This window comes from Protomyctophum bolini (assembly GCF_963924005.1).
Source record: "Protomyctophum bolini genome assembly, chromosome: 2".
NCBI lineage: Eukaryota > Metazoa > Chordata > Actinopteri > Myctophiformes > Myctophidae > Protomyctophum > Protomyctophum bolini.
Window position 1 is genome coordinate 46,083,667 of NC_137863.1, and position 27,980 is coordinate 46,111,646.

The 27,980-nt window shown below is 44.0% G+C and overlaps 1 protein-coding gene across 2 annotated transcripts in view; it reads left to right on the top strand.

Moving 5' to 3' along the window:
* ikbke (inhibitor of nuclear factor kappa B kinase subunit epsilon) overlaps nucleotides 1–26,222 on the top strand; it is a 56,672-nt gene extending 30,450 nt beyond the window's left edge. For both annotated transcript variants that reach the window (XM_080787472.1, XM_080787471.1), the window contains exons 14-21: nucleotides 16,562–16,674; nucleotides 18,445–18,521; nucleotides 18,754–18,793; nucleotides 19,499–19,600; nucleotides 21,636–21,732; nucleotides 22,815–22,906; nucleotides 23,970–24,041; nucleotides 25,298–26,222. In XM_080787472.1, the coding sequence (XP_080643598.1) occupies nucleotides 16,562–16,674; nucleotides 18,445–18,521; nucleotides 18,754–18,793; nucleotides 19,499–19,600; nucleotides 21,636–21,732; nucleotides 22,815–22,906; nucleotides 23,970–24,041; nucleotides 25,298–25,364 (660 nt within the window). In that variant the 3' untranslated portion in view covers nucleotides 25,365–26,222. The remainder of the gene's footprint in view (nucleotides 1–16,561; nucleotides 16,675–18,444; nucleotides 18,522–18,753; nucleotides 18,794–19,498; nucleotides 19,601–21,635; nucleotides 21,733–22,814; nucleotides 22,907–23,969; nucleotides 24,042–25,297) is intronic.
* The last annotated feature ends 1,758 nt before the right edge of the window (nucleotides 26,223–27,980 follow it).

Below are 27,980 nucleotides of genomic sequence, written 5' to 3' on the forward strand. Positions count from 1 at the left end.
GCATATAATGTGATCCTTTATAGTCAACCATAATAACGTCGTTGTGTTGAGGAATGCAGACTTGTTTATTTATTTTACTCACTCATTGACACAGAGAAATGTGTTTCCTGCCACTAAATGAATGAAGTGGAACCTTACTGTCTTAGTGTATCACTCCGCCAGCTTTTTTTATTTAATTTTTTTTATTCGATGCAATTGTGAACAATAGCCAAGTAATACATAGTAAGATACATATCCATTGGCCAATCAAATGGTTCACTGCAGCTCAACAGTCAGTGTGAGGGGTGGTGATTGTTTACCCACAGGGCCGAGTCCCTGAGGGTGGCCTGGTCGCAACGAGATTCCCCCTGTCCGAAACGGACCAGAGACGGCTGAGATACGCCGGGGACCCCCGCGGACCCCCACCCGGGCACGAGACCCACGGGGCCGAGTCCCCGAGGGCGGCCCGGTCGCAACGAGATGCCCCCCAGCCAAAACGGACCAGAGACGGCTGAGATACGCTGGGGACCCCCGCGGACCCCCGCGGACCCCCACCCGGGCACGAGACCCACTGGGCCGAGTCCCCGAGGGCGGCCCGGTCGCAACGACATGCCCCCTGTCCAAAACGGACCAGAGACGGCTGAGATACGCTGGGGACCCCCGCGGACCCCCGCCCGGGCACGAGACCCACGGGGCAGAGTCCCCGAGGGCGGCCCGGTCGCAACGAGATGCCCCCCGTCAAAAACGGACCAGAGACGGCCGAGATATTCATTATTTATGGAGCGCCAATAACCATTTGAAAATATATTTAAATTTCAATAGCTGTCTCAGTAGAAATTTGTAAATGGCTTTTGGGAGGAACTGGTTGCTGGTCCTAAGAAGACCCATGGGGGAGGGTAACACATCACACACACACACTCGGTCCTAAGAAGAACCATTTTTTTTTTTTTTAAGGGGGCTAGTGAATCATGGGGTGTGTGTGATATGAAATGTCCAGTACCTCCCCAGTGCCTCCCCAAGTGCCACCCCAGTGTCTGCCCTGCAGTGTCTGCCCAGTGCCTCCCCAGTGTCTGCCCAGTGCCTCCCCAGTGTCTCCCCAATGTCTCCCCAATGTCTCCCCAGTGCCTCCCCAGTGCCTCCCCAGTGTCTGCCCAGTGCCTCCCCAGTGTCTCCCCAGTGTCCCCCCGAGTGCCTCCCCAGTATCCCCCTGAGTGCCTCCCCAGTGTCTCCCCAGTGCCTCCTAGTGTCCCCCCAGTGCCTCCCTGAGTGCCTCCCCAGTGTCTCCCCAGTGCCTCCTAGTGTCCCCCCAGTGCCTCCCTGAGTGCCTCCCCAGTGCCTCCCCAGTGTCCCCTCAGTGCCTTCCCAGTGCCTCCCCAGTGTCCCCCCAGGGACTCCCCAGTGCCTCCCCAGTGTCTCCCCAGTGCCTCCCCAGTTTCCCCTCAGTGCCTTCCCAGTGCCTCCCCAGTGCCTCCCCAGTGTCCCCTCAGTGCCTTCCCAGTGCCTCCCCAGTGTCCCCCCAGTGACTCCCCAGTGCCTCCCCAGTGCCTCCCCAGTGCCTCCCCAGTGTCTCCCCAGTGCCTCCCCAGTGTCCCCACAGTGCCTTCCCAGTGCCTCCCCAGTGTCCCCCCAGTTCCTCACCAGTGTCCCCCTGAGGGCCTCCCCAGTGTCTCCCCAGTGCCTCCCCAGTGTCTCCCCAGTGTGCCCCTGAGTGCCTCCCCAGTGTCTCCCCAGTGCCTCCCCAGTGTGCCCCTGAGTGCCTCCCCAGTGCCTGCCCAGCGACTCCCCAGTGCCTGCCCAGTGTCCCCCAGTGTCCCCCCAGTGTCTCCAATAGCAATACAAGAGCAATAATACAAATTAATCTTAATTTATTAATGTTATTTAATGAATTAATCAAATTAATTAATGAATCAAAAGTTGATTGAAGTTATTATATACTTAAAGCAGCATTAGTATGTAACTTTCCTCTTCTACCCTGGATTTGAACCCGCTTTCCTGCGTGCTGAAAACTTTAGCATTGAGCTAATCGAGCCGAACTGCTTGCTCGGGGGATAAATTTAATCTTGACCATAAGGTCCAAATTCGAGTCAGATCCTGTGTCTAGGTGAGACATGACCTTTGACACGATCTAAATGTCTCAACAGAAGAGCAGGGAGACAAAATACAACCAGCCCAATTGTATAAGTTATATTGTATTAACATACTCTACCATACAGATTGGACAAAATGTTATTGTATTCATTAAAAAAAGAGTTACATTTTCCACCACTGCAAAACTACTGCCATTTGAGGCATTGATTTCTCATTTCTGCATTAATGGTTTTACTCCTAGGTTTAGTTTAGTTTATTTAGGATCCCCATTAGCTGTTACACCTGGCAACAGCTATTCTTCCTGGGGTCCTCACAGAATAATATACATACACAAATTTAAATAAAAACAACATTACAGATATCATAAAAGAAATACATTAAAGCATAACAACCACGGTTAGTGCATTCACTCTAGATTACATTAACTGGTATATTGACAGGGTAAAATGCCTTTTACCCTTAATTTCTGTGATGCATACTGGTAGAGCGTTCCAGAAAGTCATTGCCCTGTACATGACTGTATTCTTCACTGCATCAGTTCTTGGCTTAGGCACTGTAAATCGACCCATTGCAACATGTCTGGTATTATGTACATGTCTATCACTGGTGTTATGATATACTGTATTCTACGTATTGGACCCTCGTCTGGTTCTGGTGTGTGACGACCCGGCTGGCATTTCCATGGTTCGGCGGCGGACAGACAGACAGGCCGGCCCGGGAGAAGATTAACATGACACGAGACTTGGTCACATCAAAACGTTCACAAGGTTTATTCCACTTACAGAAGCATATATATCTTGGATACTTCATGTCCTAATGACGTCACAGACTAGACATCACAATCATTGCCTGCCAGCAGCTCGGCCTTCAGCTCTAACACAGCTCCACTCTTATGTTACCATTCAGGCAGGCAGTACACCATACATACAAGTACATATCCGAACACAGTACCAAGTATCAGAACACTATAATACAACAATCCACTCTTTCGTCATATAAGGACGACGTCATCTGATACTGTATTTATAATGCGGAAAAGTGTACAATCAAATATGGATACCGAAAAACCTGGACTCCGCCAGGGAAATTGTATCCAGCCTCTCGTTTATGTGATCTCTTTGCTTAATCAATAATCATTGATCAATCTCTGAGCAAGCACGCGCACGCCACCTGATTGTACACTTGAAACATAGACATAGGTGTAGAGAGAGAGAGAGAGAGAGAGAGAGAGAGAGATAAGATAGGAAACACAGAAAGAAAAGAGGAGGAGAAATCAACAATAAATACTATATATAATATAAACTATATAATATACAACATATACACGTGGGGATAGGAAAGGGTACATTAAAATATACACTTAATATCATCTTCAGATCCCTGATCACTTAACACTTAGCAACATTACTTTGTGTCTAATTCAACACTCCAAGATCAGCCTCTTCTGATCTGTTCTTCAGTACATCATATCTTATCTAGCACATGTTGTTGATCTGTCTGGGACGGAAGTACAGCCTGTCTTTACCTGGACTGGACCAAGGCAACCATCTCTGACATTTATAACTGACCATTGCCCCTACATCTAACCACTCTTTTATACCACTCCACACTTGCAGTATGCCTGCCTCCCGTATCTCTGGAGGCCCTCTTTCCTACAGGGGAATGTGTGGGTGTCATGTATAGGGACAGTGTGTAATGACAGCAAATAACCACATATTTGACATTGAGACACAAGAAACCAGTCATTAATCTAATAAAAAGAAAATGTTAGAACATATGTTCCAATCGTCCAGGAACTCCGTCCAAGAACCATCGCATGACAAAACTGAAAAGGTTCCAACCGTCCAAGAACCTACTCCCGAAATGTTCCCGAACTGGCTTACTCAACAGAAAATGTTCAAGACTTACTCCACCAGTCCACTCTTACGACCCTATACTCCACTGGAACCGATATGGCACAGAGCCCAAGCAACAGTTCGCACAGAGCCCAGGCAACAGTTCTCCATTTTGGCGACCGCGCGCAATTGTCCCGTACCGCATCCATCAGATAGTGCGCCGATGCATATGGACTTGTCCGCACCAGCCTGCGTCATATAGACCTGGCCGTGCATTGTTGATGATATAGCATCCCGCTTACTCCATAAACATCGCGCGCGCGAAACAAATCTCGCGCACATTCTGCTCCAGGATGCTTGTCTCATATAGTCTGAGCAAAATAGGTCTTCGTCACAATGTGACTACTTCCTATTTCCTCCATGAGTTCAAGACCTGGAAAATGGTCATAGGACGTTGTTCAAATGGCACACTTGCGTCACTGCGGTCTAGGCCGACACAGACCCTCCTGGCCTGCCGACGTGTGACCTGTCAGATGCAGACCCTTGCAGGACGCGGCCTGCGTCCGGTGGCTGGTCTGGCCCTCTTGCAGACCTACCGGGGGTCTGCAGTACCGTCATGCTGGTCTGCTGTAGGCCGTAGTGGCGATGTGATGGTCCTGCTGTAGGCCGTGGTCTGGCCCTGCTGTAGGCCGTGCGCAGGCCCTTCTGTCAGACCCTTGGTCGTGTTCTATGCCCGAGGCGATCTCCCTTCCCCGGCTGAACGCTTAGGCCTTCTGGACCTGGTGATACACCAGTCCTGGGGCCGGAAACCCACTCAATTTCTGTATTTTCCCGTCTGCTGTCCGTCTCCTGTGGACAAAACTGAAAAGCACTGGGTTCCCCCCCCCCCAAACAGAACAAAGACACACACGCATATTGTGTGTGTGTGCGTGGGAGCTTCATATCCCATCCTTATACTATATTGATTTCACTTCATCAATATTCCGTCAATCAATCAATCACCCATCCAAGGGGAATAATAATACAATTAAAATTTCTAAATGTGTATTTTTGAGCATGTGACGTGTCTATACTTACATGAATGACCCCTGACACTGGTGCTTTCCTGCACCTCCGCTCCATGTGGGCCACCTGCTCTGTGTAAAACAATTTCTACAGAGCTCTCTGTGTTCTCAAAACAAGATAAGCTAACAGGGCCTTGCTTTACCACAACAAGACACCAAGCACAGACACTCAATTGTTATGGGTTAATTTGTTAATTCTTTCAGACCATTTGCCCTTGCACATGCAAATAAAATTTGTATTTGCCTTCTTGAAACACAATTAACCAGACACCTTTCATACAACCGGCGGGTTGGGGACATAAAAACATGAATGATAGTTATTCAGCAGACTCAGGTCCTGGTTCATCATGACTGCATTCCTGTGTGTGTCTGTGGAAATAGAAATATATTAGGGTTAGCTTAGGGTTAGACAGTCCACTCTTAAGGACTACACATGGTGGACCCCCCTAAAATATCTAATGAACAATTCACACACACCAGTCCATACCTCCAACTCTTTTGACCATATTCTTTCCCTGGTCCTTTATAGCTTGACGGACCTTTCATAATTTGGCCTTTTCTATGCTGAATCACACTTCATTTAAATCCTTTATTTATTTGAACCGAATACGCACCCTTCTCTCACTCCTCCCACAAAACATGCGTCCATGTTGTAGGTTGACAAGAAGCGCCCGTTCAGCCTACTCTACAGCCTACTCTGCTGAGCAAACTTGGGTTTTTTTTCCTAACCACACTTAATGTTTAATACAAATTATTTCAGGCCTGTTGACTAGATTAGTGCACTGACTATCTTACTACACAAACGCTTACACACCTATTTTGTCTAACCTTACCATAACATTGTCCCAAAACACCAAAACAAAATCGTCTGTCTCAAGATCGATTTATTCGTGAGCATATATCCGCTCCTTCACAGGTGTATCTACTGAATGGGACCTACCGGTATATGTTATATAGGGTGTATGTGCTGTAGTCCTGTACTAATTTAATACACTGTGGTTATTATTTGAAACTTTTCTATTCTCCCTAGTCTCCACATTTGCCCTTACTTATCCGGACTTTATAGGACTAAAGTTGGTCTAACCCAATGAGACACACTTACTTGTAATTCACTATTGACTGGGCCTAGGATCTATACAGTATTGGTTTTATATTTTATTTTATTATTGGAGTTCCCTTCCAAATTGATTACAGCTGAGCTTATAAATTGCACCAACTTCTTCTGGGCTAAAGAATGAATTAGCCCTTCCTTACTTGAGTCATAATATACTTGATTTATTGACTTTTAATACTGAAAATGTCAATTCTACCCTGATGCACACACGTACGCGCGTACCTCCCTTTGAACAGGCACTTCTTCCTAGACCAAACAACCCTGTTGTCTATCTTTCTGTGTGTGTGCGTGCGTGTGTGCGTGTGTGCACATTAGTATGCGCCTCAGAGCTGTTCTACCTCTAAATGTGAAAAATAACTTGCCACGTTTTTCCGAATTCCACATAAAACTGGTAAAATAAATATTTAGCATTCCCATTCCACATCGTACTCCGCTGTTGCTGTAGATTTGACCCCAACACTTCCTGTAGTCACGTGATGGAAGTGACATGCAGAAGTGACATGCAAAAACACCAAATGTTCATTGTTCAATTTAGTGTGGTCTCAACACACAAAACGCATGACATCAATGTGTCCCCCCGACACAACACTTCCTGTAGTCACGTGATGGAAGTGACATGCAGAAGTGAGATGCAAAAACCCCAAATGTTCATTGTTCAATTTAGTGTGGTCTCAACACACAAAAACCGCATGACATCAATGTGCCCCCCCGGCACAAAACACTCAAAGTTCAGTGCAAAACACATGTTCAGTGGTAAAACTCCACAAAATGTCATTCTGCTTCCTCTCTTCGTACAAAAAGAAAAGGTCCAGGTTCATTGTTCAGTTCAATCGCTTGTGTGCTCAACACACAAACCATCGCATGACATCAATGTGTCCCCCGAACACCCATGTCCCCAAAGTTCAGTGCCAAAAACAAATGTTCAGTGGTAAAACTCCACAAAATGTCTTTCGGCATCCACTCTTAGGACAAAAAGTCATTGTCACTTAGGTCTTTCGGACTTCCCTGATGAAGGGCGCTGTCCAGGGCTGGACCCCTTTCCGCCTGAGATCTCCCCCCAGGCAACCCTGGACAGAGAACTCAAGCCTCCTTGCTTCCCGGCCCCTTCTTTTCAAAGGCAGCCGATCACAAAGAGCGCTGCTCGCCTACTAACTCATTCGCTTTCAGCTCACAACGGCTTGACTGTACATTGAGCGGAGCACGGAAGCCACCAGTTCTATCTTTCAAGCAACTGGCTTGGACTTAATTCCATTGTGACCCCACCGGCCAGAGACGCAGTCGATAGCGAGCTCCTTGGTCCCGTAGTGATGATTAGTCACCCAGGAGGAATCCGACGGTCTGCTCCGAATCCCACGTAGCTATGGGTTGTTCGAACTTTGACCGTTTTCACTGGCCTTGCCTATTCACAGAGGCCGTCTCGTACGAACCTCTGCTAGGTGTGGGCTGTCGCCCACGTACCACGCATCGCCTGCGAGTTACTGCCGACGAGTGCGCTGACTAGAGGATACCACGGTAGGGTGTACTCACCCTTCATCAGACACGGAGGCCTTCAGTAGCTCTCCCCAGCACTATAGAAAATCTTTAACGTGCCCTCGGAACCTCACGATTCCACCGTCCCCTGTTGACAACTAGGTTCAGGGGAGCCCAATCCCCCTCCCTAATTGTCTTTCTGGTTGAAGTTCACCCCCCCTTCGGCTGGGTGGGTGCTGGCTGGGTGGGCAGATGACGATTCAGCTTTTAGATGTGACAAAAAATGGGAATTATAAATATTTTTAATACACTGGGTATATATATATATATATATATATATTTGAATGTGGCAGTTTTACTAAAATGTTTTTTTTTTTTTTTGAACATAAATGTTGACTACACTTACACTTCCTTTTAGTGTGTTTGTGTGTGTAGTTGTATGAGAAATGTACACACATGGCGTGCTTTGACTGCACCTATAATATGAACTGACCTACCAAGGCTGACTGTTGCCTCGAATATCCACTTAACAGGCTGAACTACACATAAGATATGACCTGACCTCCCTGAGTCATTTCCATTATGGTCTCTACTTAGGTTGATAAACTCCCTATCTGTTTCAGGCCTGTCTGATTCATATTCAACACACCCCCTTCCATATGGGACACTAAATTTGGGATCATGAATTTGGTGCAACCTAAAAAGCTGTCTAATGATTGTATTTTGATTGGAACTCCACCAATTACTGCATTATAACGGAATAGTGACTAATTTTCCTTCCTGTATTAGCTTACATTTCTTGATACATATTACTTAAACTTGAAATAAATGTACTTAAGCTGGCCAATTTTGAGCTATGACACTTAGTGAACGAAGCTCTACGGCCATTATCGAGCTTGTAGATCTGTTATTTTTTCCGACAGTGAAATGAGGCCCTACAGGCCTTTACGAGCTTCTAGAACTGAACTTTTTAGTTCTCAAACTGAACACTTCAGTCGGGTACCTTAATGTTCTATCTACAGTGACTTTTTAATACAAATGATCAGAGTGGAACCACACAAAATGTATGCTGTGGGAAGAATACCACAGGCTTAGTACGCTGTGATATCTCCGTATCACAGACGTACCCCGTTAGAAACATCTAACAGATTACTATGAATACAGAATGAATCTGTTCTGCTGGTATACCAAACGCCAGACTAAATATGGACTAATACCATATTGCTGCGTGAAACACAACGCAGTCTTTCCAAACTCTGTCAAGTCACAAGAACTACACCTTAGGTCCTTTATTTACTTTTACTGCAGGTATATTTAGTGCTCTTGGGAATATTACATTTAGATCATTTTTCCTGAATAACATTCCTGTCATGTCACAATACACGTGCCTACGCATCTCAGCCCTATACATTTAAGGCGGGATCATTAATACTGTCACCTTATTCATGTCTATGGCTATAATATGTTTTATTCTGTCCCATTTAATATCTTGCTGAATTCCATTCAGTCTCCTAACTTGGCATAATGAAGGGTCTATTATTGTCTGAGCCTACATGTATATGACCTTGGCTTAATGAGATAAGAGATAACACACTCCGTGAAGGGACTCTTTTGCTGTGTGTGGTGAGTTATAAACAGTTGGCTGCGTCAACGCTCTCCCGGCTTTTCTCTTGGCCCATTGAGAATTTCTCTTCTCACTGTGGGTCAGAGAAATGCTTGTCTCTGCTGATAAGGTCTCGACAAGTTACCATGGCTACGCCATCTTGAGCGCCCGAGGTGCGGAACAGAAAAGATGAGTTCTACGTCTCCGCTTCTATGCTACAGCGTTCATACTGAGTTGCAAACCTTTTCTCAAAAAAAAAAAAACTTTATAGCACTTCTAATCCTTATTTTGAGGATATCTTTTATTATTATATTATTTATCTATACGCACAATACATGTGCCCAATCATACCAGGCCTATATTTGCTTTTTCAGTGATTATTAGCTCTCATACTGAGAGCTACATATTGACCTTGGGCTTCGTGAGGGAGTGATTCTTACTAGCTGACTGCTGTGGGGGAGGTTTATAAACAAGTTCACAACACTGCTCTTTCGGCTTTCCTCCCTTGGCCCAGTGAGAAAAGAGATAGCTTCTCCTCTTCTGATAAGGCCAGTGTGCTGGTGAAAGAAATCACCAGGTTGCTATGGTTACGCAAGCCTCTGCGCTCTCCCGTCGCGAGAGTATGGCCCGTTGATCAGAAAAGATGAATACTCGTCTCTAACGGGCTCTACCAACCCAAAACGCTTACAGCTTTCTCAGAACTTTCTATGCGCTTCTGGTCCTTACTTTAAGGCCTTCCTTTTCTTTCGAGTACGTTTTGGTGTAATGACTTTTCCAGCTCACAGGGCAGGCTAAATAGACACTTTACACTAACATTAGATTACTATATTTCTGCCATACAAGGTACATTTTACACTTGATTCTCCAGCGCTTATATTTGATTTATATAAACACCAATATATATATATAGCAGCTTCTGCTGCCTTCTAACTAATAGGCTGGAGACCTTTCTTAACACTGGTTTTTGGCTATTTATAGCACTGGTAGATCGGCTATTTTGCACACTCATTTAAGTGAAATGAAACAGAAATGCGGCGTTGTCTCACTGAATACTGATTAATATTTCACTTATTCAATCCATCAGCCCCCTTAGGTTAGGGGTTGTTTTAACTTTGTAATCGCCAACATTCAACTCAATACACAGAGTGTAGCTCAGCAGCATGCCAGTGTTATATGAAAACCCCAGGGATAACACGTTAAACCACTCTTATATGCCCAATTCAATATCATCCTGGCATATTTGGATGAATGTGGCAACTACTGTGTATTCATTAAGCGTGACAGGGAAACACAACGTCACTTTACTTGCACATGTCCACCCCTCTTTCTGGGGGTATCTTAACTTTGACTGTCCATTTGCGACAAGACACAAAACACAAAACACAAAAGAATTGACAACCACATGGAATGCACAACGATGTCTGTTCACACACCAGCCCTTATCTCTGCTACCTTGAAATTGGTAGCTAAATCTAGCAGTGACTTTTGACTATGACCAGAGTGTAACTAAAGTTTGCTGTGGGAAACACACCACAGGCTTAGTACGCTTATCTCACAGACGTACCCTGTTAGACAACATCTAACAGATTTATAAAAACAACAGACTGCAGCGTATACTCACAGCTGTTGTGCGGACAAAGTAGGCTATTCATCCGGCTTATAACCTCAGCTGCGATGCATCACTGAGGCCACTGACCTCTACAAGGAAAGTGTAATAATCTCTGCTGGCGTACCAAACGTCAGGCTGAATATGGACTCTAACCATATTGCTGCGCGTATCTAACTCTACGCAGTCTTTCTGCTAATGAACCTCATTAGGCTTATATATGGACTCTAACCATATTGCTGCTTGAACCCAAACAGTCTTATCTCTTAACTCTGTCACGTCACTAAAAAAAAAAAAAAACACAAAAACTGTATAAGTCACTTAAATGTTAAATTACCACTTAGGGTCTATACCAATGAAATTTGGAAGCATGTAATCTTGTGGGAACGAAAAAAAAGACAAGGTTTAACTAAGGTAAACCCTGCATCATAACCTATATATTACCAGGTAAGAGGAGAGACACTTTTCTCTAATGAAGAGTAAAATATGAAGTGACTCACCTCTTATCTGTCCCGTTTCTGACACCAAACTGTTATGATATACTGTATTCTACGTATTGGACCCTCGTCTGGTTCTGGTGTGTGACGACCCGGCTGGCATTTCCATGGTTCGGCGGCGGACAGACAGACAGGCCGGCCCGGGAGAAGATTAACATGACACGAGACTTGGTCACATCAAAACGTTCACAAGGTTTATTCCACTTACAGAAGCATATATATCTTGGATACTTCATGTCCTAATGACGTCACAGACTAGACATCACAATCATTGCCTGCCAGCAGCTCGGCCTTCAGCTCTAACACAGCTCCACTCTTATGTTACCATTCAGGCAGGCAGTACACCATACATACAAGTACATATCCGAACACAGTACCAAGTATCAGAACACTATAATACAACAACTGGTATAATGAATATTTTTATATAAGCATTTTGTTTTTTTATTTGAACAAATGTTCCTAAAAAAATCCAGCCAGACTGGCAGCTAATCTCTGCTCCACCAACAGCCATGACAGCTTCTGATGATTTAACAGTACTAGATCTAGTATTGCAGTTCAGGGCAAGGCGAGCTGCCTTATTCTGGGCTATTTGTAATTTACGCAGGTACTTTTTAGGACCACACAACTGGACAATAGTCAAGGTGGGATATCACTAGTGCCTGGATGACCTGGACAGCAGATGTTGGAGTTAAAAACTCATCTCCTAATCATGGACAAACCCCCTCCCATTTCTTAGTTATGTTTTGAATACGAGTAGACCATGTTAGATGACTGTCTAATATAACCCCAATAAGTTTTGTTTCATCTACCTGCTCAACTGCTAGATTGCTCAGATTCAGATTCAATTTGGGTTTTGACTTGAGCATATGCTGTGATCCAAATACAATGGATTTAGTCTTTGAGATGTCCAGGACCATCCTATTGTTCACCACCCACTCTGATATGTTCTGTAGTTCCTTGTTAAGAGCTACAGACAGATCTTCCACATTAGTGGCAGACATATACAAAGTAGTGTCGTCAGAATACATGGCTATATTGGCCCCGACCAGTGGCATGTCATTTGTAAATATAGTGACCTAAGCAACTTCCTTGTGGAATTCCACAGTGAATATGTTTAGTATCTGAGAGACTCCCATTATAGTATACTCTCTGTGATCTGCTGGATGAATAGCTTTTTATCCACCTTAGTGCAGATAAGGTAAAACCATAACATGAAAGTTTGTCAAGCAATAGATTGTGATCAATAATGTCAAACGCGGCACTAAAATCTAACAGTACAGACCCCACTAGTCTCTTAGAATCCACATTCATTAGACAGTCATCTATTAACTGTGTCAGTGCTGTACATGTAGAAAGCCCATCTCTATAGGCGTGTTGAAAGTCAGCTTTAGCTTCCTTCCATATTTGTGGATTTTTGCCTTTCTCGTAAAAGCTACTATGTTGTGGTCAGTGCATCCAAATTCAACAGAAATCACCTTTGAGCATAGATCAGCTGCATTTGTAAAGATATGATCAATACAGGTGGAGGAGATGCCATTTATTATTTGTGTTCTTGTTGGCTTGTTTGCTAACTGTGTTAAATTGTATGTATCTGCAATAGCATGGAGGGTTTTCTTAAGTGAGCATGTTGGAGAGAACCAGTTCATATTCATATCTGCAGGTATATACAATTCCCTATTACTGTCTGATGCTCTGTCCACCATCAATTTACAATTTACAATTTAGGCATTTAGCAGACGCTCTTAATCCAGAGCGATTTACATTAAGCAAGAACAAAAGCACCATCTCACATACACTGCTGACTACTACTGAGAATTGGAATCCGGTAGTCTGTAACAGCAACACAGCAATATAGGTTTAATATTAGGCAAGTGGACTTAAAATATAAAAAAATATAAAAAGCCACACCCCCACCATGAATATTTCTGTCTCTCCTGTAGATATTATACCCATGTACCATAAATTCCTTATCACATGTTTCATCTAAATGTGTCAGATATGGCAAGTATTCTATATCAGGGGTGCCCAAACTTTTTTCACTGAGGGCCACATACAGAAAAATATAGGAAGGGCTGGGCCACTCACTAGAGATGAGGTATATCACCTCACCTGTCGTGTATTAAAGCAGGGTTTACTGCACAATGTTGTTGGCATGGTGCTGCGCCATGCTTGAAATAAATCGTGCCATGCCAAGCTGCCCAAAAAAAAGGAAGAAAAAAAAGAAAAGAAGGGGGGCTATTGAATCATGGTGTGTGTGTGATATGAAATGTCCAGTACCTCCCCCAGTGCCACCCCAGTGTCTGCCCAGTGGCTCCCCAGTACCTCCCCAGTACCTCCCCAGTGTCCCCCTGAGTGCCTCCCCAGTGTGCCCCTGAGTGCCTCCCCAGTGTCCCCTGAGTACCTCCCCAGTGTCCCCCTGAGTACCTCCCCAGTGTCCCCTGAGTGCCTCCCCAGTGTGCCCCTGAGTGCCTCCCCAGTGGCTGCAGTTTCTCCCCAGTGTTTCCCCAGTGCCTCCCCAGTGTGCCCCCAGTGCCTCCCCATTGTCTCCCCAGTGCCTCCCCAGAGGCTCCCCAGTGCCCCCCCAGTGTGCCCCTGAGTGCCTCCCCAGTGCATATAGATGATTAAACTCATAAGAGCCAATGCAGTGAAGTTACTGACCAAAAGGTTTTAGCTTTCTTTTGTTTGGAGACGGTCCTAACAAGTAGGGTAAAAATGTGGTAATTTATAGTTTGCCCTTCTTTAAATCTGATGTGATTGTATTAAAATAGATTTTTTTCCACATTCAGGAGTGTAGTTTATATGTTTCTACTATGTCTAGAAAGTGTGGTCCTAACGAGGTAAGCAATAACCTGAAAAAAAAGTGTGGTCCTAAGAAGGTAAGTTATACGAGTATGTGTGTGTGTGTGTGTGTGTGTGTGTGTGTGTGTGTGTGTGCGTGCGTGCGTGCGCGCGCGTGCGTGCGTGCGTGCGTGCGCGCGTGCGCGTCAGCCATTAGATAATCTGAAATTTCTCAACGCTTCCGTTGCTCCACAGTCAGTGGAGACTACTACACCTTTAAATGTTGATTGATTTTTTTTTTAACTCTAAAGCGGTACCAATTGCAATTGGGTCTGACATAGCTGGAGAGCTGAGTGGTTAGAGAGGCCGTCTCATGGGGAGCTGGTACTGCCCAGTTGCCCCAGGTTTCGAGTCCAGGACTGGCCAGCAAATTGTCAAACAAATATGTCAAATTTTGGGCTGTATTTTGCGTGTCTTAAGTACCAGGTCTTATTACTTAACTTAAGACCTGGAGGCATGGGTCAATGCTCTTTGGACACTCAGAATAGCCAAATGGCATTGATCAACGCCTCCAGGTCTTAAGTTAAGTAATAAGACATGGTACTTAAAACAGTTCAGTCCAGTTCTAACCGACTTTTACGTTATCATTTGTAGCGTATTGAAATTGGCCATATGGGCCTTAACCCATTCTGAACGGGAACCCGTTTTGGTGTTATAGCATCATGTCGTGCTTTAGCTATTGAAAAATAGCAGATCTACAAGCTCATAGCGCGCCACCGAGTGGCGTGCTACGAGCTTGTAGGTCTGCTATTTTTGAAAAATCGAAGAACGACTGACATTTTTAGAATCTGATCTCAGGTCAGAATGGGTTATAATCAGACCAGTGTCTGTGCAGTGGAAACCTCGTATGTGAATCTGATCTCAGGTCAGAATGGGATAAAGATGCCATGTCGGTATCGGGCCATCCCGGTTATTTTGACCATTGATGTGACCCTCAATGGCTTTGTTCTCACAGAGCAGCCAGTCTGCCTGTCTCTGTCCCTTTAAGAGCATTGCTAGTAGGGAGGCTATACCAATAATCTGAGATCAGGATATCGGTCCTTTTGTGTGATTTTCAGTTCCATCTTTGTAAACATCTGCCCTTTATTAAGCACCAAAACAACAGGGCAGTGCAACGAGCTAATCAGAAAATAATTAAAATCCTCAAGCGTTAGGGAGAATGTCCAGACGGTCCACCACGGGGAAAAGAACCCGCTTGTTTAATTTAATGGTTCATAAAGAAGTGGAGATGCTGGGGATTGAACCCAGGACCTCATACATGCGAAGCATGCGCTCTACCACTGAGCTACATCCCCCTGTGCATGAGTCAGCAGTGACTGTACGACTGCATGCAAGAACTGTACTATAAGATCAGGTGATCGTCAGGGAGCCACTGACACTGTGTTGTTGTTTTTGTTAGATTTTATAGCTTTAGTCGTAGTCTCCTGAATAGTTTTCATTCGGTGGTAGTCACGTTTTAGTCACCTGGAAATGTTTTAGTGTTAGTCTAGTTTTAGTCGACTAAATGTCGTAAGGTTTCAGTCGACTAAATCTGCGGCTGATTTAGTCGAACAAAATGTATTTTGGCGGGCCTTGATGCCGTCGTAATCACAAAATAGCCGATCTACAAGCTCACAATGCATCGCGCTGCGACGCATTGTGGGCTTGTAGATCGGCTATTTTCAGCATGCAACTAATTGTAAAAATGACTTGGATCTCTTGTCCACTAGTCCCTAACAATTTAGTCTGTTTGACGAAATTGTCAGCATATTCAGTCTTAGTTTTAGTCATCGTTTTTTATTTAGTTTCCATTTAGTTTTCCTCAGTGAAAAAATTGTATAGTCGACGGAACATTTCGTCTCAGTTTTAAAGGTATATTCAGTGATTTCACTTAATTGAAATATCACTGTTTTGTTGTGATAATCCTCTCTACTATAGAGTGTGCTGACCATATAAGGAGTTCCTCCCTGTCCCCAGTTAACCCCTGGGGGGGGTCAAAAAACCTTAGGTTTCGTTTTTGACTCTCTATCCTGATTGGACGAAGGCTTAGGTCCCACAGCCAAAAACGAAACCTAAGGTTTTTTTGAGTGAAATCACTGAATATACCTTTAAGTCGACGAAATCAACACTGCTCTGCTGTCCGTGCTCTGCTTTGAGGCAGCAGCGTGGCCGAACGCTTTGCGGAGCGGTCTTGATATCGGAAAGGTCGCTATAGTTCGTATTATCCCCGGACTGGCTGCACGTTAAAATGACCACCGCTGAAGTGCTCCTTGGACAAGGCATTGAACCTATACCTACCATGAAATGTTCTATGAGAGCAGGGCCTGGCTGTAAAACAAGTTCTTGAGCTTATAGTCCAGTTACCCTGGGGTAAACATAGTACCTTTCCTTTCCTTAGTCCAGTTACCCTGGGTAAACATAGTACCTTTCCTTTCCTTAGTCCAGTTACCCCGGGTAAACATAGTACCTTTCCTTTTCCTCTCAGCTCCGGGACCACGTGCCCATGTACGCCGCGGGGATCCAGGAGTTCCAGAAGAGACTGGAACATCTGCTCATAGAGCAGGCCAAGCTCTCTGACAGCCTGGCGCATGACAAGAGGTACGATGTAATATGTTACTTATTACATATTACTTCTTAAAAATGTAATGATATTATATTACGCATTGCTTTTGAATCAAGAGTAATATATTACCAGTAAGACGCGCAAACGCAGCTCGTACATATTTGGGTTTTTTTTAAGAACCATATAAGGAGTCCCCAAAGCAGAGCTCCATATATGGGCACAAAGGGGGGACACACAGACAGACACACAGACAGACATGATCAGCTAGGTCTCATAGTAAGTGCTCATTGCGTTCGCAATTACATATTACATCCCCTCAGGGCGGTTCAAATCGACCCATACTTTTTGAAGGGACAGGAAACGGGAGAGAGATGGGGGGGGAAGACATGCAGTAAAGGCCGTGTCGGGCTCGGGAGTCGAACCAGCGGCACACTGCGACTGTGGATTACCAGTCGGGTGCCCAGACGGTTACACCACCGCCCGGGCCTCTGAGGTAGTATTTACACGAGAACGGTGTTCATAGGAAATCGTTTGCTGGGGGTCCCTTTAGACGAGAACATGATAGGATATATGATATGATATATGATACTTTATTATTATTATATATGAGTACTTTATTGTCAGTTCGCACTGAAATTCGTTCTGCGACCCAGCGGCCTTGTATGCAACACATATGATACACATTTGACATAACACGGGGGAAAAATTCAAATAAAATACAGTTACATACATAGAAAACACATGGGCAGAGAGCAATGTCCACAGCTCAGTCTAGTCCTGGCCAAAATCCTGATTAAGCCTCAGAGTTGACCTCTTCAGTCTGACCTTATTGTATGCTGGAACACCATATCTCCTTCCTGAAGGCAGCAACCTATACTCTCCATATCAGGGGGGCAGTCAGACAGATATTTTGTGAAGCCACTAAGGAAATGAAAGTTCATATAATGGCCTGTTGTGGCACTGTCATTGGACCCAGAAAAACCCATAACCCCATAGAAGTCCATGTATTTGGACCCAACTTCACCTAGACTGTATTACCTTAATAAACATGGTCATGAATACTTTCTTCTTCCAGTCACTAGTTTAAAGTCTCATTTCTAATGTCATAATATTCTTTTTGGAAAATTATGGTCCCATTCATTTAAAAAATGACCATAAGGTTGCGTATGTTCTGAGGGGCGTGGCTACCGTTACAGTCTATGATAGGGATTCCCCTCCCACTCGAGTCAAAATAAAAACCAACGGAGAAGAAGGGGGGAAGTCCTGCCTCGTTGTCTGGGCCAGCCAATGGCCAGCTGGGCCAAAACGGATCTAGAAAGATGGCGACTTCCATTGCAAGGACTGACAGGCTTCAATTTACGTTCATGTTAGACCCGGGGAACGCTTTGTCCATATTGGCTAGTATTAGAGTTGATACTAGCCATGTCTTGTATGGAGAGTATTTCAGGAGGTGAAAACGCAACAAAGTGAAACCACCTTCCAGGGTGGAAATCTTTGAGAACGCCGTTTCCTGTCCAGTCTCCATGTAAAACAGGCAAAACGGCGACTCCGCAAAACGTATGACATCATGGCTGACGTTGGCTCACAACGCAGTATGTGTATTAGTTCCTACAATGAACAAGCCTCCCTCCTATAACAAGCGCCGCTCATCAGCGATGATGTATTAAAAAAATGTATAAAAACATGATGTAAAATGAAAAGGTGGCAGCAGCAGGCTTCAACGTTGTGGCCAGCCGCTCTGGGGGCCTGCATGGTGTCTGTGTGCTGAACTCTGAACTCTGAACTCTCACCTCTCACTCCCGCAGTCAGGAGAAGATGGAGGTCCTTCAAGAGAAGATTATTGTAATCCACCAGCAGTACCGCAAGGACAGGATCATTGGCAGTACGTAACGCACGCGTGCGCGCGCACATGGTCTGTGCGTGGTTGCGTGTGCGTGTGTGTGTGTGTGTGTGTGTGTGTGTGTGTGTCTGACTGAAGGACAGTATGATTGCTTGTGTGCACTCATCAGGATTCATACTTTTAAGTCACAGCATGTTCATACTGTATGCATGTTATAAATGTTCATAATGTATGTCTTGTGTTTATTTATTTATTATTTATTTTTGTACCACAGAACTACTTTACAACGATGAGCAAATCCACAAGTTTGAGAAGTGAGTATGTGTTGTTGTTTGTTGAGAAGTGAGTATGTGTTGTTGTTTGTTGAGAAGTGAGTTTGTGTTGTTGTTTTGTTGAGAAGTGAGTATGTGTTGTTGTTTTGTTGAGAAGTGAGTATGTGTTGCTGTTTTGTTGAGAAGTGAGTATGTGTTGTTGTTTGTTGAGAAGTGAGTATGTGTTTGTTTGGTTGAGAAGTGAGTATGTGTTGTTCGTTTTGTTGAGAAGTGAGTATGTGTTTGTTTGTTTTGTTGAGAAGTGAGTATGTGTTTGTTTGGTTGAGAAGTGAGTATGTGTTTGTTTTGTTGAGAAGTGAGTATGTGTTGTTTGTTTTGTTGAGAAGTGAGTATGTGTTTGTTTTGTTGAGAAGTGAGTATGTGTTGTTTGTTTTGTTGAGAAGTGAGTATGTGTTGTTGTTTGTTGAGAAGTGAGTATGTGTTGTTTGTTTTGTTGAGAAGTGAGTATGTGTTGTTGTTTTGTTGAGAAGTGAGTATGTGTTGTTGTTTTGTTGAGAAGTGAGTTTGTGTTGTTTGTTTTGTTGAGAAGTGAGTATGTGTTGTTGTTTTGTTGAGAAGTGAGTATGTGTTGTTTGTTTTGTTGAGAAGTGAGTATGTGTTTGTTTTGTTGAAAAGTGAGTATGTGTTGCTCTCTCTCTCTCTCTCTCTCTCTCTCTCTCTCTCTCTCTCTCTCTCTCTCTCTCCCAGAATCCACCTCTCCTCTCATGTGAAGCGCATGAAGAGTCTATTCAGGGACGAATGTGTCCAGAGATACAGGGAGCTGCTGACCACGGCAAAGACATGGAACAGGTGAGGTCACCACCACCATAGTTCTCACGCAGCCAGACAACCATTCCACAATCTCTGAAGTAAGGAAGCTGCCATTTCTGTTCACGGAAATACGTTTTAAAATATCTCTGGTGCCTATTTTATGTCCATTTCTGCTAAGCAGCAAGCTACAGTATATATATGCTTAGATGATTTCTATTTATATTAGGATCAATTTGTGCGACTGTAAAGACCAAAGGGAAGTGGGGAGGAGGCTCCGCACTTCCGTTTTATATTGTACTCATGATCAGAGCTTCCGTTGCTCCAGACTGTATATGACGGAAGCATTTGAACATTGCGAGAGGTCAGAGTTCAAAGGCAGTCGTGGAAAGTAACTAAGTACATTTACTTAAGTACTGTACTTAAGTAACATTTTGAGGTAATTGTACTTCACTTGAGTATTGTCACATTTTCAGTTCCTTTACTTCTACTCAACTACAATTATTTGAAAACTTTAGTTACTAGTTACTTTGTAACCAAAGTCAGCCCTATATACATTTTTGCCCTTTGAAAATAGCCGATCTACAAGCTCAACAATGGGTTGCATCGCGGCACATTGTGAGCTTGTAGATATGCTATTTTCAAAATATTTGGACACATTTGAAAACTTGAAATGGGACTTTCCTCGTAATGAGTACTTTGTACTTTTGGTACGTTAAATACATCTGTGAGGGGTGCCGGCCCAGCTTTGCGTGTTTGTGTGAATCATAGCGATTGATTTGATTGGCTGAGCAAAGACAAGACGCAAATTGCTATTGGCCGGAATGAGCTTAGCGAGTGCCCCTGACTTCACACGGGTGTGATTTCTTTATGAATCATTTCATTGTGTGTGTATTGTTATTATTATGCACACTAGGAACTATGTTCTTTAAATGAGTGACCTTCAGTTTTATCTTTGTAAACATTATTTTGCTCTTGAAGCACCAAACACATAACCTGACGCTGCCAGATCCAAAAAGCTTGCTACACAAATTTGTTTCACAGCTTATTTGGATCTGGGATCGCGGAAGCAAATTCGATGACGGGGCTGTTCATTTTTTTCAAGATACATGGTAGATGATTGGATGGGAGCGTCTGTCTATCACCGTGTGGGCGTGCAAACACAACCAATCATATCGACGTGTCTATATACCGTCACATCCGCATCCCGCCTTTAGCTCACGCTGATTGGTTCGGTACGAAGCAGATCTGACTCAGGGCTCAACTCCGTCAGAGATCCCAGATGAGTGTTGTGTTGGGGAATATGTTTCCGCAATACCGCCCTCATCTGGCAGCGTCAGGTTACCAAACACAGCCATAATGCAACAAGCTAATCAGAAGATTAAAGGTTAAATTTAAAATAAATAAAAAAGCGTCTATTCGGAACCCTCCTTTGTGTTACAGCATTTAATATTGTATCACCTATAAAGAAGTGGAGATGCTGGGGATTGAACCCAGGACCTCATACATGCGAAGCATGCGCTCTACCACTGAGCTACATCCCCCTGTGGATGCATTCATGCTACATTCCAGCATAAACTATGGAAATCTAAGGCATTGTGACTAAATTATGCGGCGTTAGTTAAAGAATCACACCAGTGTGAACTGAGTGGTGCAACTCCCGTCTATTGGTTCTCTGTATCGTTCCAATTTGTATCGTCCAAATTCTTCTCTGTATCGTTCCAATTTCTTCTCTGTATCGTTCCAATTTCTTCTCTGTATCGTTCCAAAATTCTTCTCTGTATCGTTCCAATTTCTTCTCTGTATCGTTCCAATTTCTTCTCTGTATCGTTCCAAAATTCTTCTCTATATCGTTCCAATTTCTTCTCTGTATCGTTCCAATTTCTTCTCTGTATCGTTCCAATTTCACGCATGCGCACACCACTCGTGCTCATGACAACAGGATAGCCTACAGGTACACAGACATTGCTGGTTGTAGGAGTGGTTGCACCAATAAAAAAACGGAAATCTGGAAGTAATGTTTTAACCCGTCTGTATGTGTGCGTGCGCGCGCACGGCAATGTGTGTGTCTCCGCAGTGTCCTGTTGGAGATGCAGTGTCGACTGGACGACTTCACCTCTTTCTCCAGAGGTCTGATGGCCGACCTGGAGACATGTGATGACCAGCACACTGAGGTATCCTACACACGTTATAAGGTTGTTTTTTGTTTTTTTTTCGTTTCAGAATGGTCTCGCTATAATATCTACCGTAAAGCAGCGTTCGCCGTCGCTAGGCAACGCTCGGCTCGGGTGTATTTGCCTGGACCAAGATGGCCGCTTGCAAGGAAGCGATAGCCAGCCCGGAGTTTAATGGTGGCAGTTCAATGTGTTAACACTTCTGATGCCCAGGACGTCCACGCACATCTTAACCCATTTTGGGTGTTAGCATCACGTTATGCTTTAGCTATTGAAAAAAAGCAGATCTACAAGCTCGTAGCGCGCCACTCGGTGGCGCGCTACGAGCTTGTAGATCTACTATTTTTGAAAAATCGAAGAGCGACTGACAGAAGACATTTTTAGAATCTGATCTCAGGTCAGAATGGAAAACTGTCAGGATGTAGAAGACATTTTTAGAATCTGATCTCAGGTCAGAATGGGTTAAACCACGGGTTGCCTGGAACCCCGTGTTAATTTTGTTGACTAAGACTACTTCGACTAAATAGGTGTGTTATTCAAAAGACTTAAGACCAAATCAAAATATTGTGAAAAGATGAACACTGCCTGGAACGTGTGGGCACGTCTTAACCCATTCTGGGCGGGAACCCCTTTTGGTGTTAGCATTATGTTATGCTTTAGCTATTGAAAAATAGCAGAGCTACAAGCTCGTAGCGCGCCACTCGCGCTACGAGCTTGTAGCTCTGCTATTTTTGAAAAATCGTGAAAAGAGCCTCCCCATTTTCTCTGAGTCTACGCTGCCTCCGCGAAGATCGATCACAGCGCCGATGTTCTGGACTGATTTCTGACTTCTCAGTTACAATATTAGCGCTTCTAAAAGAGAGATCAGACTTACTATAGCGTCTGATGTAGTAGGTTTTTTGGGGGGAAATGGAAAGTGGGGGGGGTTTCAGAGTAAAATCTCCCTCACTGCTTGGCACTCCCATAGCGCCTTTATTCTGAAATGTTCCGCAGCACCAGCAGTGTTCATATATTGATTCTATGATCCTCAGGCTCTGGGAGCACTCTTCAGTATATTAATATTAACCCTGTATGACCCGCAGGCTCTGGGAGGACTCCTCCACTCTTTGCGTTCCAAGACAGCAGCACATCATCAGCTGCTGGTGGCAGGGGACAAAGACCCCATGGTCTCCAGGTGTGTGTGTGTGTGTGTGTGTGTGTGTGTGCGTGCGACTGTGCGCGCGCATGGGTGCATCTGTGCGTGCGACGCGCATGCTATTTGTCGTGGAGGTTTTATATACCAGTAGTGAATGCAAAACATTTCAATTCTGCTGTCGAGTCGACTGTCTATATTATCAAAAGTTTATATCAAGCTGACCTTTATATATAATTATATATACAGTAAGTGGCTGATATCCCGTGCTCAAATTTTTGAGGACAGAATTGGCGCTGGAACGTGTATAAGTAGGTTTTACTGACAGAGGAAATCGGGGGACGTCGCTGACCATTTGGTTGGCCTACTCGTAGGATATTTGGGAGGACACCCCCCTCCCCCCCCCGCCTCCCGACGAGCGCGCTCGTTTTCCTCATGAGGGTCAGCTTGGCACTTTTCGTTGCCCTACGCTCAGTGCGTATTGCGCGTATACGTATGGCGACGGCACTGGAGGAAATGTGTAAGTAGGTCGATTATTATTAACCGAGCCAAAATTAACCCATTTTGGGGCGGGAACCACCTTTTTGGTGTTAGCATCATGTCATGCTTTAGCTATTGAAAGATAGCAGGTCTACAAGCTTGGCGCACTACGAGCTTGTAGGTCTGCTATTTAGGTCTGCATTATGTCATGCTTTAGCTATTGAAAAATAGCAGGTCTACAAGCTCATAGCACGCCACCGAGTGGCGCGCTATGAGCTTGTAGACCTGCTATTTTTGAAGAATCGTGAAAAGTGACATGAGTCACATGAAAGTGTTTAAGAACGACTGACATAGAAAAACAACGCTTTTTCAAAGAAAACAGTCAGGATTTTAGAAGACATTTTGCAGAATCGTTCCCAGGTCAAAATGGGTTAACCTATACTCGAGTAGGTTTTATACTGGCAGGGGAAGTAACGACGACAGAGGACAGATTACCTTCACCTGGGTGAAATAAATGTATACTCAAACGATGAACGCACTCATATCATATCCCCCAAACGGGTATATGGACCAGAACTATAATAATACAACATGATGATGGACATATTACATCTTGTTCATCCAGGATGTATCATCTGAAGGACGAAATGGAGCTTCTGGTCCGGGAGCTTCAGTGTAACAACAGCATCATAGAGAGGTACGTCGCTATACTGATTCTATAGCCCATTCTGAACGGGAACCCATTTTGGTGTTAAAGCATCATGTTATGCTTTAGCTATTGGAAAATAGCAGATCTACAAGCTCATAGCACGCCACCGAGTGGCGCGCTACGAGCTTGTAGGTCTGCTATTTTTTGAAAAATCTAAGAACGACTGACATTTTTTAGAATCTGATCTCAGGTCAGAATGGGTTCATCAGACCAGTGTGTGTCCAGTGGAAACCTCGTATGAATCTGGTCTCAGGTCAGAATGGGCTAGTATACAGTATACATGGAGGTATGATCAGGTCTCTTGATTCTATACTGTGCACATAGGAAGACACACTGAATACGAAGGGAATACATCACATTGCACGTGAACAACCACACCAAGGGGTCTAATGCAGTACTGTCACCTCATACACACATGGAAAAACTGGGGAAGAAAAATACAAAAGTCACAGCAACCCATTCTGACCTGAGATCAGATTCATACGAGGTTTCCACTGGACACACACTGGTCTGATCAACCCATTCTGACCTGAGATCAGATTCTAAAAATGTCAGTCGTTCTTCGATTTTTCAAAAATAGCAGACCTACAAGCTCGTAGCGCGCCACTCGGTGGCGCGCTATGAGCTTGTAGATCTTCTATTTTTCAATAGCTAAAGCATGGCATGATGCTAATACCAAAATGGGTTCCCGACCAAAATGGGTTAAAGGACCACTTCACCACTTTTCAACCTATCTTCATATAATAGGTCCTCACTGATAATCATGAACGTCTCATAGGAGGGCTGTTGGGCAGTTCAGAAACCGTCTTCCAGTGACATCATCGATGGGGAATACAAGCTAATAGAAACGGCAGGCTTTCTAGTCTCCGAAAAGTTGCAATGCGAAAATGGAAGCCATCGTTCTCACGATGATGAAAATCTAAACCTTTTTGTGAAAGAATCTTGTTTTAAAAAAGATCTGCCTAATGATGATGTCACTGGAAGACGGTTTCTAAACTGCCCACAGCCCTCCTATGAGACACAGACTGAGTTGAAAGAAATCGTGCCATTTCATCATGATTATTAATGAGGACCTATTACGGTATATGAAGATAGGTTGAAAAGTGGTGAAGTGGTCCTTTAACTGAAACATGTGGATGTGTTCGTGTCCCTGGGGGGGGGGGGGGGGGTCCTGACCCACAGGTTGAGAACCACTGCTAACTGCTAAACATCTTCTATTCATGTGTGTTTCGTGTCCTCTACAGTTTGGGAGCAGTGAACCCTACAGCTGCTGCTCTGAAACCGGATGGATCCAGTCCTTCCACACTGTGACCACCAGAGGGGGGCGACGACTTATCGCACGCGCGCACACACACACAATACACACACAGGGCCGGGGCACACCTTAGCGCACAGCCGCGGACAGAAGAAGCTGACGCCCGACGTCATTCCGGCTTTTTAGACAGCTGGTGGATGGAAAAGAACACACACACACACACACACACACACAGATGATGAGTCCTAGAGAGGTCTGCTTTGGGCTATAGGCCTAGCCCTAGGTGATGTTTGTCAAAGACTGTTCTGAAAACTACAAATCAATCCCTGTAGGCCTACGTGATCTCTGTTAATAACTGTCCTGATAACTACAAATATGGGGGAGAGTGTTATGACTTCTTAGGGTCATAATATGCGTGTTTCCCTGTGTGGTGTTGTGAATGTCTTCGGTGTATGTGTGATTGAGTAGTGATCGATTGAGTGAGTGAGTGAGTGAGTGGCTATACTTGCATGCGTATAGACCGAGTGGTGTATGAATGTGAGTGGCTAACTATAGTAGGTGGATTCTCGCAGTCGCAGCTGGTGATTGGCTCCTTTCTTCATGGGCGTCTCCATAAAGCTGCCTGGTTCCAGAGGCTGCAGATGTCTTTGTCCTTGTCAGCTTCAAACCAAACCAATTATAGTTTGCCAGTGTTTTTATTCAGAGTTGTTGAACAATTCTTTATTTTACATCCATGGTACAGTAGGGGTGGGTGCAGGGCCTTTATGTTTGTTTTGTGTTTTCTTCAGTTATAAGTGATAGGCAAGATCTGTGCATTTCTGTCTTGGAGAGGTAAGCAATGGCATATACTGTAGATCTCCCCCTTTTTTTAAATGGCCAAAGTATATAAAAGTATATTGCCTTGCTTTTCTTCTTTTTTTTCTCCTCTCCATTGCTCTGTAAAGCACTTTGAGCTGCATTTCATGTCATGTCAAATAAAGTTTTATTATTATTATTATTATTATTATATACCGGTAGGTTTAAATTGCTCATGTTTACATAGACCCATGGTTGTCTGCCAACACTGCTTGTAGCCAACATGGGCGTCAGACCAGACATGGAAAGAAAAGTCCAATCGGATTGTATTAAAAACGACGTCAAACTCGCCAACATTGCAGGCTGTACGAAAAGTATCCTCTTTCAATGTCTGCAAAGCCGGGACATTTTTTATGAAACAAAAACACAAAGTGGATCATTCAAGAGCTTTCTGTACACCTGCGATGTTGGTGAGTTTAACGTTGTTTAATACAATCAGCCTTTTCTGTTTGTTTGTTTGTTTGTATGGGATGTCAAGGCTAGAAAATAGTTTTTTGCCACTGAGTCCGGGTACGATTATGCCACGTGCATAGCCTCTATATTTAATATTGACATATTCTACAACTGATACAAGTGGAGAGAGTGAAACCTATGATCTGAACATTCACATTCTTGCATACAGGTACATTATATTATTTGGCCTGCTCATTAAACAGCTACCGTACTTGTAAACAAAGACATCTACAATTTGACGCGAAAATATTCATTTGAAAATGATTTTATTGCCTTCCACAGCCTGGTAGACAAGAGGCAGAACAGAACCCCTCGATTAATCGATTAGAATCAAGATTGCAACCAAGCCAAGTAATAGTCCAGCATAATGCAGATTGTTTCATTTATTAGATTCACAATTCACAAATAATGTCCCTTAGTCAACAACCAGCTACTATATTGACGTGCTAGGCCAGTGATACTCAACCTCAGGCCCGCGGGCCACATCAGGCCCGCGGGACCATTATGACTGGCCCACCAATGAAAGTTATCTTTAATTACATTATTATAAGTAATACTATTAGAGTTGTACTATTACTCAAACGAAAATAAAAGCTTGGGGGGGGGGGGGAGATGCAATGCAAATGAAAGACATATACTGTGTATCCCTATTCCCTGACATAATTTTATAGCTAAACGGACAGAATTCTATTTTATTTGAATGATGAAACCCAGCTGCCATTAATAGTTGGAAATGGAAATGGAAATTGCGGAAATGGAAATTGCGGAAATTGTGGAAATTGCGGAAATGGTGGAAATGGAAATTGCGGAAATGGAAATTGCGGAAATTGTGGAAATGGTGGAAATGGAAATTGCGGAAATGGAAATTGAGGAAATTGCGGAAATGGAAATTGCGGAAATAGCTAGGCGGGAAATAGCTGTTTTCAATGCATGATAGTTCAGTTGGTGATACAAGCATGAAATTTGGCACAGATGTCCTTCATATGTCCCTAATCGATAATCAACCTCGGGCCACGCAGAATTCCAATTTTTTCAAGGTGGCCCGCCAGTTTTAAAAATGGCTGCAACTGTAAATACGTTTTGGACTATTAGCTAGGCTGGAATAGAGGTGATAGTTCAGTTGGTGATACAAGCATGAAATTTGGTACAGATGACCTTTATATGACCATAATCGATAATCAACCTCGGGCCACGCAAAATTCCTCCATTTTCCAAGATGGCTGCCAGAAATTGCATAAATGTACATCTGCTCATGGTTAATCCACAGTTGGCGATACAAGCATGATATTTGGCACAGATGACCTTTATATGACCATAATCGATAATCAACCACGGGCCACGCAAAGTTCCTCCATTTTCCAAGA